The 12,278-nt window shown below is 47.1% G+C and overlaps 1 protein-coding gene and 1 long non-coding RNA gene across 2 annotated transcripts in view; one reads left to right on the top strand and one right to left on the bottom strand.

Moving 5' to 3' along the window:
- Positions 1-12,278, bottom strand: part of LOC148595417 (uncharacterized) — a 379,015-nt gene that overhangs the window by 288,209 nt on the left and 78,528 nt on the right. The window lies entirely within an intron of this gene.
- Positions 1-12,278, top strand: part of LOC148595418 (CBP80/20-dependent translation initiation factor-like) — a 119,709-nt gene that overhangs the window by 33,065 nt on the left and 74,366 nt on the right. The window contains exons 2-3 of the mRNA XM_088520845.1: positions 3,321-3,533; positions 10,351-10,434. Of these exons, the coding sequence (XP_088376971.1) occupies positions 3,354-3,533; positions 10,351-10,434 (264 nt within the window). The 5' untranslated portion in view covers positions 3,321-3,353. The remainder of the gene's footprint in view (positions 1-3,320; positions 3,534-10,350; positions 10,435-12,278) is intronic.

Here is a 12,278-nt window from a genome sequence, read left to right as displayed (position 1 = left end):
TCGTTCAAAGCTGCTTCCAAATGTAGCCACAATTGTTCAGAAGTGACAGATGAGCAGTAGTTCGGGAGCTGGAAATTACACGAGCTGGGAACAGATTTTTCTTCTTCCTTTCTGGATGGCATGTGACTCATTGAGGATTTGCTTGATGATTTTCTCCTTGTATCAAAACAGACTGTAAACGCTAGTCTTCAGTGAAACAGGCAAGGGATAAAACTTTCGTGACCCGCAATGTGGTAGGAACTCCCCTTTCTTCTCCCTAGGATAAATTGGATGTTTGCTGTGTTTATTCCTTTTGAGGATCCTGGTGAGACCCTAAGCTCCCTGATTTCTTGTGGCAGACAGTTCCTCAGGCTATATATCACATGGAAAATACTAATTTTGATGGATTTTCCTGTCTTTTGGTTTCACTGCTCACCTTCCCCCTCAGCCAGGATAGTCAAGGGCTGCATTGTCTGAAGATCCCTGCCATTTCTGTGGTCTTGACTACCCACGAGCCAGAACACTCTGTGCCTGCTGCTGGGCTGGAGCATTTGGGAGACCTAAATGAGTTTGCTACAAAGAGATTTGTGTTCTGGGGCTGCCGTGTTTATTTTGCAGCATGCAGGGATCTGTAGTAACTGTCACCTCTCCTAGCACTGTTTCCGTGTTTAATCTATGAAAGATCTCTGGGGACTGGGAGCTGAGAGGCACAGAAGGTGCCGTGTGATTAGCAAGGAGCCTGCAGCTCCATGAGCTTGTGCCGGGAACGCAGCTGCCCTCGGCCACTTGTGCTGTGGGCAGTCGCTGTCTGTGAGACCTCCCAGTGATGACCTGTGCAGCGATGACCTCTGCAGCGATGACCTGTGCACGACGCAATGCTCTCCTCCCTCCAGCAACTCGCCTGTCACAGCAGCCCAGGTGACTCTGCGCTTGATCTGAGTGCACACGTGAAATCTGGTACATTCTGAGAGCATCAGGTTTATTGTATGAGCACTGGGCTGTGATTCAGCATTTGTACAGCAAGTCCTCAGGCAGAGAATGCCTCATGCTTTGAAAATCATTGTAAATCCCCATCTTGCTTAGTAAAACACTGTGGCTGTTTTTGTGAGGGTGAATATATCTTTGTGAGGCTCATGGGGTGTGTTGGTATCTTCAGGTGACTGCATGAGTCCCTTTCTGTGCCTTTTCCATACCTAGAGGTATGGAAAAGAGGCTCTCATGGCTTCTGAAGTCAAGTATAAGTGTGTGTGTTTGGGGAGGCCGTGTTCACATGTGTTGGTCTCGGGAAGAGAGGATGGGATTATTGGTAGGCATATGCATAGGGTCTGGTTTTGTTTTGCAGCAGAACTCTTAATTCTGTGATGATCTGTGCACTGAATAAGACTATCCTAATAGGGGTGGTAACATAAGCCCCTGGATAACGGCTTCTTACTCTGCTAGCAATAATTGTGTCCAGTTCTGGGCTCCACAGTACAAGAGGGATGTGGAGCTTCTGGAGAGAGTCCAGCGCAGGGCCACAAGGATGATCAGGGGCCTGGAACATCTGCCCTATGAGGAGAGGCTGAGGGAGCTGGGCCTGTTCAGCCTGGAGAAGAGAAGGCTGAGAGGGGATCTAATCAGTGTCTACAAGTACCTCAAGGGAGGGAGTGCAGAGGACGGTGCTGGTCTCTTTTCAGTGGTGGCCACTGATAGGACTAGAGGAAATGGCCGGAAACTGAAACATCAAAAATTCCATAGGAACTTAAGGAAAAATTTCTTAACAGTGAGGGTGACAGAGCACTGGAACAGGCTGCCCAGAGAGGTTGTGGAGTCTCCTTCTCTGGAGATCTTCAAAACCCGCTTGGATGCAGTCCTGTGCCACGTGCTCTAGGTGCCCCTGCGTATGCAGGGGGGTTGGACTAGATGATCTCTAGAGGTCCCTTCCAACCCTAAGCATTCTATGATTCTATGATTCTAATCTACATGTACATATTAACCCTCCCTGTCTAAATACCACTAGAGCACCTGGTTCAGCTTCCAGAACAGGCATCTAATGGTTATCATTACCTAAATTGTGTTTTGGATAGGATCTGTGAAGGTGAGGAGCTCAAATATGCCCCATTTCCACTTCAGGTGTGAAAGCTGGTTCCATGCTACATCTGAATACAGCTTGAGCACGTTCCTGCTCATGTGGTGGGCAAGTGTCTTGTGTGGGAGTCCTCAGTGTCCTTCAGTAAGAACAAAAGAGTGACCTGGGTGAGGCCAAGACTCCTATCTATACATATGTATGTATGTGCTGTCTTATATAGCAATATTTCCCCAATGTATTATCTCTTCTTCCTGGATTCAATCTTCATAAGGCAGAATCTGTATTTACACATCAGCCCCGTGGAGCTGCTAGGTGACCAGCATCAGGCAGATCAGTTGCTGAGAAAACTCCATGGAAAATGGCAGAATTAAGGGTGTGGAATAACCTGCACAACCTTTGGAAATCCCTTCCAGCCTGTGACTTTCTGGGCACACACTGGGTCACCTGAAATGGCTGTACTCATGGAGTATGAACTGGAGGCCAGTGTACCCTGGGCTTTCTAGATGATTAGGTAGCTGAGTGAAGCTCTAGCACCTCACTATCTAATATGATTTCTGCATTTATTTGTATTTGCTCCATCCTCTTTCCTTTTTTTCTGCTCTGTATTTTGGCTATAGCAATCAAGAATATGTTTTAATAATGCACACAGAACATTTAGCAAATCACTCATGGTCTCTATCTAAAGGTTCAACATCTTGGCTGAGGTATCCGTGGGATTCCTAGAATCTGTCAGGGAAGATTTTCACCTCCTGAAGATACCTTATGTTAAAACTGTCATAAAGTCATAAAAATTCTGGTGTGATCTCTAGTTCCACTCCACATGCAAACCTCCGAAAATGGAGCATACAGTAGGTATGGTCAAAAAACTCTTGTCTCCTGTTGGTCCAGGGCGACATGCAACAGTTTCTAAGTGGGATTGCTCTTGAGTTCTTGGGTTGTTCTCACCATGAGCTATATAGTAAAGGAAATGCCCTCATGGTTACTGGAAGATATAGGGCATGGATCCTGGTGAATGGTTTGAAGACTTGGTGGAAACCAAGAAGCAGAGCAAAAAGTATCCCGTCGGCAATAACCAATAGACTTTGGCTGCTCTTTTTTCCAACCTGGCATCTTTTATAATTAGTGGATTTGTAGAAAGTCAAAATAGATGCTCATGATTATCCCTTAAGGAAGACTGGGGTATCTGTGTGGTGTGTGTGTGAGAGGCATTTCTGGAGAGACTGGGCATTTTAGAGGACAAGGAACTAATTTCTCTCTCTTTTTTCTTTCTCAGGCCCCTTTTGTTCTCAGTTTCTTACCTGGAGTGATGGAAAACTCGTCTGTGGCGTCTGCCTCCTCCGAGGCAGGGAGTAGCCGTTCTCAGGAAATTGAGGAGCTGGAGAGATTCATTGACAGCTACGTCCTGGAGTACCAAGTCCAAGGCTTGTTGACGGATAAAACAGAGGAGGACGGAGAGAGTGAGAAGATGCAGTCCAACATCTCGCAGGTGAGGGAAGGATGCAGTTTAAGACGGGATGCAAAACAAGGGGACTGGAGTTATAGGGAAGCCACTGATTGGACAACTTTCCTGTTCAGCCAAATATGAGGACTCCAAGTGCTTAGAAAAGATCTCTTGCCACCCGCGTTTGATTTTTCTGTTAAGTGGCCTAAAGATGTGACCTGAAGTTGTGACTTCTCTGGGGTTCCCATTTCACATAAAAGAAAATAACTATGGTTGGACCATGCTGTCCTCCCAGGGGTGCACAGAGGTGGCCAACAGCATGTGTGTGAGCACCTCTGGATGCAGGAGAGGGCCAAGAGAGCAGAATCCCTCTTTTTGCCTCCAGTCAGCCCAATGCTTCGCCAGAAAAAATGCCGGAATATTTTGCCTGGCTCGGGATGAGTTGCAGGGGCTCTTATGAGGAATATTCAGTTCTGAGAATTGCTTCTGCAGGCCTAGTTGCCTGCACCACTTCCATCCACATACAGAGGCCTTCAGGGATTTTAATGAAAAGACCGAATGAGCAAAAGCAGTCAAAAGCCCCAGATGCTCCCTAACAGCATTTAACTGCTGCGCATTTTGATATGTATAATAACCTGTTTGCTTTCTCCATAATTGTTATATCAGGGAAGAAAATTGCTCCGTTGCAGAGGATGTGAATACCAAGCAAGCAAACCATGGGATCGCTTAGGGAGGATGTGGCTTGGTGTTGTCATTAGGAACAGATCCCGTCAGGATCATGTCATTTTTTTCAAGCAGACATTTGAGGTTCAATGTAAGGAGAAATTTAATCTGCTGATCTGCTGTTGCTCTGAGGGAAATCCTGTGAATCTGGTGCCAGACACTTGATGAAGATGCGAACTGTCAAAAAGTGAAGTGTTAGAGAAGGTCTGTCCAGGGCGAGCTGTGAGTGCTGCTCCCTGCTGTTTCATGGATTTAGGCTACCCTGATCCTCCTGCTATAGCATGAGGGCAACAGAGGTGCTTTCCTACCTTGCAGGAATCCTGATGAAATAAAATAGTCAGGTTATAGAGCACTAGCATGCTGGTTATAGGGACCAAATAATAATAAAAAGGCCTTTGTCTGAAAGATCATAGGAGCAAGGTTATGGCCATCATTAGGTGTCTGAAACTGGAACTGCGTTTAAGCTGCGCCAGGGGTTGCTGAAACCTTGGCAGCGGAGCAGGAGGGTGTCGTGCCAGGTCCTGCATAGTCACCGGGGGACTGATCCCCTGCCAAAGGGACTCTTTGCGGGTGCTTCTCAAGCCCTGACTGTGGCTGGGACATGGCCGATGCTCAGCTGGCTCCTCAGACGGGTACGGCAGCCCTGCGGGAAGCTGTCCGGGGGCATCATGCACATTTGCAGGGGCCTTCCCTGGCTGATGCAGGTGGAAGGTAAGTGGAAAACATGTGTTTGGATCCCCATGGCTGCGTCCCCAAGTCCCTGGCAGCCTCGTCACGGGCTGGATAACGGCGGATCAGTGCTGCCACATCCATCCATCCATCCTTCCCTCTCTCCCTCCCTCCTGGTGGCACTTGGCTAATGAAGCAATATCCATGAAGCCTTCACAGTGCTGAAAAAGCATGGGAGGTTTTTAATAATGGATGGGATACCGATTCCTGGGAGAGAAGTGAGTCACTTCCCTTTTCCCAAGGATTCGCTCCAGAGGGGGCTCAGGCTGGGGCTATGTAACATTTTCTAATCATCAAATGCTGCCCAGCTAATTAGGCTGCCACAGCAAAGCTTTGTCTGCAAGGAGCTTGCAACGGGGGGAAGATGGGGGGAAGGAGCAGAACCCATCCAGGAACCCTTCTGAGCAGAGTTTGACACCGACCCAGTCCCTGCCACCTCATTGCTGTGGCTGTTTTGGTGCCGGGCGAGGATCCCTCCTGCCAGATTGGCTCCGCTGAGTAGCCAGGAGTTCATGTTGGCAAAGGGAGCCGAGCTGGGTAAGCCCCATCAGGGCCACGGCTGGGTGGCTTTGTGTTTTGCACAGACCTTCCTAACTTGTTTCTGAAATTTTTAGATGATGAATCATGCCAAAATCCTTGCTATTTCCATACAAGATGCGAGCCAGCTGAAAAATTCACGGTGCAAAAGCTGCGCTTGCAGTTTTTGAAAAACATGCAGTGTTGTGCAGCAGGAAATGCAAGAATTCCAAAATATTTGGTTTTGTTTCAAGTTTTCTTTTTCATTTCATGCTCTGCTCTAGGGGTTACCTACCACTGTTTCACCTGTAAATTGGGAGCAGCAGTTGTTACAGTGAGTGGAAGCCAATTTTCCATGAACTTCAGGAAGGGCTCTAGTTCTCCCTTCTACTGCACCATATTTCCAAATGCGATGGCATTGGAGATCATAAAAGCAAATGTTCCATAGTCGGTCACACAGAAACTTGCTTAAGAGAGATAGGAAAGATCTGCTGCTTATCTGATATAAGTAGCACTTAGCTGATTTATCTGAGCTATGCAGATTTGCTGTAGCTGAGGATCTGATCCAGAGCTTTGGACCTGTTTTATATTAGCTCTGCCCAAAGAAATTAACCCCCAAAAGAACCTTTTTAAGAATAGAGTTTGCTGAAAAGAGGTCTTTACAAATTGAGGATCAAAGCCATTAGAAACAGGAGAAAATATATGTAAAAAATCAAGTAATCCAGAGTTCTTCATACTTCATTTTTTAACCTAAGGCTGAAAATGACTGTGAAGTGATGTTCTGGAGGGGCTTCAGGTCAAACAGGCAAGTGCTGCTTGCTTTAATGTGCCAAGTTGAGAAGTGCAGTTAAATTGGAAATAAATTAGTAGGCAAAGTTTTACAACCACTTCCCAAATCAGAAGAGGCTTAATTCTGGGTGGCAAATTGTTTTAAGGCAGGGGTCCTCAAACTTTTTAAACAGGGGGCCGGTTCACTGTCCCTCAGACACTGTCGGGGGCCGGACTATAGTTTGGAAAAAAATGAACAAATTCCTATGCACACTGCACATATTTTATTTGTAGTAGTGCACAAAAAAAAAACAGGAAAAAGAATGCAATATTTAAAATGAAGAACAATTGTAATCAACAAAAACAAATAATATTTCAAAGTGAACTATGGGCCCGCTTTTGGCTGATGAGATGATCAATGTTAGGTTCCATATTTGTCACTGCTAGTCGTAGCAAGTGATTCAAGCGTTCATCAGTTAGTCTGGATCTGATTGGAGATTTCAGATGTTTCATTCGGGAAAAAGTCTGCTCACAGACATAGGTGCTGCCAAAGACGGTTGCAATTTTGAGTGCATGGTTCCTGAGATTATGATATGTCTCTGAGGGGAGAGATGCATAGAAATTAGTAAGGCTGCTTGATTTGAATGCATCTTTCAGCGAGTCACAAGTCTGTAGTTCGGCCAATTCCATTTGGTAAATCGGATCAACAGTTTCAGTGTCAACAGAAAATGGGTTCCGGAAAAGCTGTATGTCCTGTTCATGGAGACGAAGCTCTTTAAATCTAATTTGAAACTCCTTTTGCAACATTTCTAGTACATCCATACATGTTTTGTTTGGGAATGCAACTGCTGGTTTTTCTGCAGACAGGTTTTGAGTTGTGGGGAGATGGCAGGAGTTTTCCTCCTTTACTTGGTTAATGAGCAGCTCTAATTTGACTTGAAATGCTTTCACATGTGAACACATATCACAGATGAGCTTCCCCTTTCCTTGAAGTTGGACATTGAAATTGTTGAGTAGCTCTGTTACATCTGTCAGAAACGCAAGGTGCCATTTCCATTCTGCATCTTTGAGCTCTGGTACTTCCTTGTTTTTAGAAAGCATAAAATCATAAACCTGTGGAAGTAAGTCATAAAATCGTTTCAAAACTCTCCCTCGACTCAGCCAACGGACTTCTGTGTGGTACAGAATATCTTCATAGGCAACATTTAGCTCAGACAGAAATTCCTGAAACTGTCTGTGGTTTAGTGCATGAGCTCTAATGAAGTTAACACAAGAAACTACAATTTTCATGACAGAGTCCAGCTTCGGTGATTTACAACACAGTGCTTGTTGGTGGATGATGCAGTGTATGGCTATTGGATGTGAATGGTTGCGTTTGTCCATCTCTTTGTTAATGCGTGCAACCACTCCTTTCATGGACCCCACCATGCTAGGAGCACCATCAGTTGTCACACTGAATAGTTTACCCCAGTCCAGCTCCAAATCATTCATAGTTTGGCAAACTTTCTCATAGATATCCTCTCCTGTAGTTGTTCCTTTGATGCTTTTCAGCGCAGCAAGCTCCTCTGTGACTTCGAAAGAATCATTTGTCCCACGAATGAAAATTAGAAGTTGTGCAGAATCACGAACATCATTGCTTTCGTCGAGTGCCAATGAGAAATAGCAAAGTTTTTTTGAGGAGTTTTGCAACTGCAGATTCAAATTTTCCCCCATTTCTTCAATCCTTCGTGTCATTGTAGGTCCTGAAAAACTCACTGTACTAAATAAATCCGCCTTCTCTGGACACATCTCTTTGGCAACAGAAAGAAGGCATTCTTTAACAAATTCTCCCTCTATGAATGCTCTGCAAGTGTGCGCTATGAGCTTGGCAACTTGATAGCTTGCTCGAAGTGATGATATATTGAGCTGCTTTTGCTTCACAAAAGTATTTTGCTGAGTTGTCAATCCATGTTTCAGTCTTCATATTTTATCTTTTCTCACTTGTCCGACCAAAGAATCATATTTATCTTTATGTTGAGTTTCGTAGTGTCGACGCAAACTGTATTCCTTGAACGCAGACACTGAATTCTGGCATATCAGACAAACAGCTCTTTCTTTGTACTCCGTGAAAAAATAATCAGAAGTCCACTTTTCTTGGAATACCCTGCACTCGGAGTCAATTCGTCTTTTTTTTGACATGATGGTGCGCGCGCTTCCCACTGGTGCTGGCTTGCTGGTCCTGCCTGGGAGCTGGAGGGAGGGAGGGAGAGACGGGGGAGCCGCCCACCTCGCTGATGCTGATGCCGCCGCCCCCCTCCTCAGCCCGGCCGCGCAGACCGGACAGGGTGGCCAGAAGGGACTGAAGGAGCTTTGCCACGCCGGGGCTCTGGCGATTCGCCCGAGTTGGCTGGGCCTCGCAGTCCAGAGGCTGCCGACTGAGCTTGCCCGGCAGAGGAGATGCCCGCGCCTCTCGCCTGCCGCGCATCGCGGAGGAGGAGGAGGAGGAGGAGGAGGAGGAGGAGGAGGAGGAGGAGGAGGAGGAGGACCAGCAGCTGGTGTGGGCTGGTGAATCGATTTGCCTGGTTGAAGGCAGCACGTTCGCTTTTAATGAGAGCTGGAGGAAGAAGGATGCTTTATGGTGAAAGCACTGGACTGAGGCAAAGAAAATTGTTTTTAACTGTGCAGTTCTGCCAGCAACTTAATCTTTAACTTTGGTCGACTTAATCTCTCCATGGCTCGCTTCCTTGTGACCGTACTGATGCTTCTGCTGTCCGAGAGAGGGTAAATCCACTCAGCCATGTGTATGAGATGCTTGGCCAGAGCAGCATCCTGGAGTAACTGCTGCCCGGGGGACAGAAGGGCATGTTGTAGAGGCCAGTGTGCTGCAAGCTGCTTGCAGGGCAATTGAGTCTAGAGCTCATGCAATGAAGGTGAAGTACAGGCATTGCCTTAACACGTGCATCTCCAACCTGGTTCCCACCAGAAAGGAGAATCAAGTCAGAGGAAAAATGCATTTTCCTCCCAATTCTGTAACCGTGCAGGCTGTTCATGTAATGCGTGAGCTGCTCCTGTGTGTCGAGAAGTTCTCTGTTGGCTGCTGTTTATATGGAATCAATTTTTCATTTATTCTTCGTAGCATCGCCCAAGCAGTGACTCTGTGAAACGCTTGGTGAAGCAGTTCTAGCAAGAAAAGTTAAGTAATGGAGTGGTTGAAAATGTTCTATCTACCTCATCTTTGGGAGGAGAAAAAAAAATGAACTTTGGATTAGATGGCATGACCCCAAACAGAATTATTTTGATGCATGCACCTTGCTATCAAACTTTGGAAGAAGTCGTAGGTTGTTTTCAGCAGTTCTCCTCTTCAATGTGCTGCACTCTCCTGGGAGACTCAGCAGCCTGTCGTCCTGTAGAGCCAGAAAATCCCACAACATTTGCTTCCTTCATCGTGACAGGAAGCCAGCGTGAGCTGCAGAGATGTAATCAAAACAGGCAGAATGTGCCATTGGGGGCTATGGTTTTTGGTCTTGTTTTTTAAATAAAACATTACTGTGGAAATAACTTTTCTGTCCTTCGTAAAATTTTCTGTAGGTGCTTAGCTAGAGGTGGGGGGGATCTGTGTCCTTGCCTGTTCTGCTGCATGATCCTGGCAGCTTGGGACCAATATCTGTTATTAACCAGACAGGGTGGGGAGATGCAGAAACTGTGCAGGACTCCATGGGAAGCAGTAATCAAGCTGGATCTGGGACACGCTGAGCTGGCCATGCTAACCCTAATATATTAAAAATGCTGTTGGAGCCTGCAAGGAAATACTGGGGATGTTTGTACAAGAAGGTTTCCCTAGGATGCCTAGGGCAGAGATGACCTGCTGCTGCTGGTGGCGGGCCGGCCAGCTTCTCCCCGGAGATGTTTGCATCACCATGTGAAGCTTTCAGTGGCAAGAGCTTCTTTTTTGGTTTCTTGCAGTTGTTTGTGACCCTTCCCTCTCCCCCTTGGACCATTTGAGAGCCAAAGCCGTAGAGATCTGCCCTTGTTTCCCGCAGGGGGCTCCCATGGACACAGTGGCTCCTGTGGTCTCCGAGAGCAGCCGACCCAGCAGCCTCCCTGCCCTGGCTCTTCTTTCACACGATCCTTTCTATCCCTTTTGCAGTGGACGGCGGATTGTAGTGAGCAGCTGGATGGCAGCTGTTCCTCGTCGAGAGGGAAGGGCTCCTCATCTCACGAACACAACCAGGTAGGGCTTGTGTTTAGCTCTTGCTCACCGAAGCCTTGGTTCTGTAGCTTTACTGTGTCACCCAGGAGCACGGCAGCTTTCCAGGATGGAGACCTGCTGGGCAATTCCGCAATTCCTTCTCAAGGAGGCCAAGAGGGATATTTAGGCTTAGTGAAAGCAAAGCATGGAGGTTTCTGATTTGCACTTGTGAGAAGCAGGACTTCTGGGCTGTAATGGCTTGCATCTGGTTGCATCTTCATCTTTTGCTGCTTTTGTGTACCCTTTTGTGTACTTTTTTTTTTAACCACTTAGCCTTTGCATATCAATATTTCATCAAGTGCCAACAGGAAGCTTTTCTAGATTTCTAGTGCTCCACATGCTGGAAAATAGAGAGGAGAAATATTTATTGAGCTACCAAATCCATTTCAGAGCTGAGGAGCATCGCTTGGTGTGAAGGGAAGCTGGGCACAAGGAGCAGATTTCTCTCCTGGTGCATCCTGAGTTCATGTTCTGAGTCATTGCTCTTCTTGAGTCGCAGTCTGATGCAAATGTGCAGCAAGAGACCTTTTCCCTTCAGTCTGTCATGGAAAACTGCCCCCCACTGAAACCATGGGAGCCGGAGAACTTCCTGGCATGCACATTGCTTTGACCTGGCATGCACGTTGCTTTGACCAGAAGCTTATTTCTCCGTAATAATAATAATAATAAAACGCAGAGCATTCTCGTCAGTCCTGAACAGCTTTTTGCTGCAACCTGTGCGAGGGAGCAATTTGCAGCATCAAAGCTGAGTTGGAACAAGTGAGGAGAATAAAACCCATAGGATAAGACCTACTTTCTTAATTACTAAATGTGGAGCTGTTTCTCTGCCAGCTGGAGGTCCCATGCTATGAACTGCAGTGTCCTGGCGTGTGAGTTGTGGAGTCTGGCCCTGGGACACTCCTGGGCTCTGCTTCTTGCTCCAGGGAGGTGACCCTGGATGAGTTGAAACACAGAGATGCTAAGAAAGACCCTTCCACCAAGGACAAGGAAGGTGGGAAGAGAGGCACAGCTGGGTGAAGAGTGTGATGAAGACTGAAGGAGGAACTGCAGCCTCAGGAGAGAAAGCAGGGAGATGTGAGAGCATGCAGGGAGCTCTAATAAATGCATGCAGAGAGAGGGGGAGAGAGAGCTCATAGAAAGGAGTAAATAAGGACGAAGTGGACCTGTTTTCGTGGTTGCTGGGTGTATCTCCTAGTGAAGGTGTTTAAGGCAAGTGATTTCTCCACTCTTTCCCTGCTTGCTGTCTTCCAGTTTCCAGTCTCACCCATGAGATCTCATGAAAAAATGTGTGAGAGAAACCATAGAGCAAGCAGAGAGCCTGGGTGTGCGGGAATGTTGCAGTCAATCTGGGGCCCATGAGGGGCAGTGTCTCCTCGGCAGATGGGGGAGCTGAGCAGGAGAGGTGGGAGCTGCGACCAGGCAGCTCATTAGGCGGCCTCGCGCGTGGTCGATGCATGATCACCTGCCTGATTGGCTGGTTGGGTTGCTGGGCTCCGTGTGCTGCCGGGCAGGGCAGGGGCTGCTCCGGGCTTGGAAGCCATATAAGTGGTGTTTAACCCTAAATCAAGGTCTCTGGCTCACCGTCACAGACCCTGCTTCTCCATACCCCTGCACAGGAACCTGCAGCTTCAGAGCAATCCGTATTCCATTTCCCTGCCTGATCCTGGGCGCAGCTTTTCCTGAGCAGAGCAGATTCCCATCCAAGCAAAGAGCACTGAAAACCGCTTAGCTGTGGGACAGAAATTCACCTTTCTCCTGTGTGCTGTGTACCTTGCCCTAAGGGAGCTGAGAGCGCTTAGGAAAGGAAGATGTATTTTTATATACAG

Source organism: Tinamus guttatus, unplaced genomic scaffold, assembly GCF_059628265.1.
Source record: "Tinamus guttatus ecotype Peru unplaced genomic scaffold, ASM5962826v1 Tinamus_guttatus_pri_ptg000103l, whole genome shotgun sequence".
NCBI classification, from domain to species: Eukaryota; Metazoa; Chordata; class Aves; order Tinamiformes; family Tinamidae; genus Tinamus; species Tinamus guttatus.
Note: the sequence above shows the minus strand (reverse complement) of the source record. Positions and strands in the feature narration are given on the sequence as shown.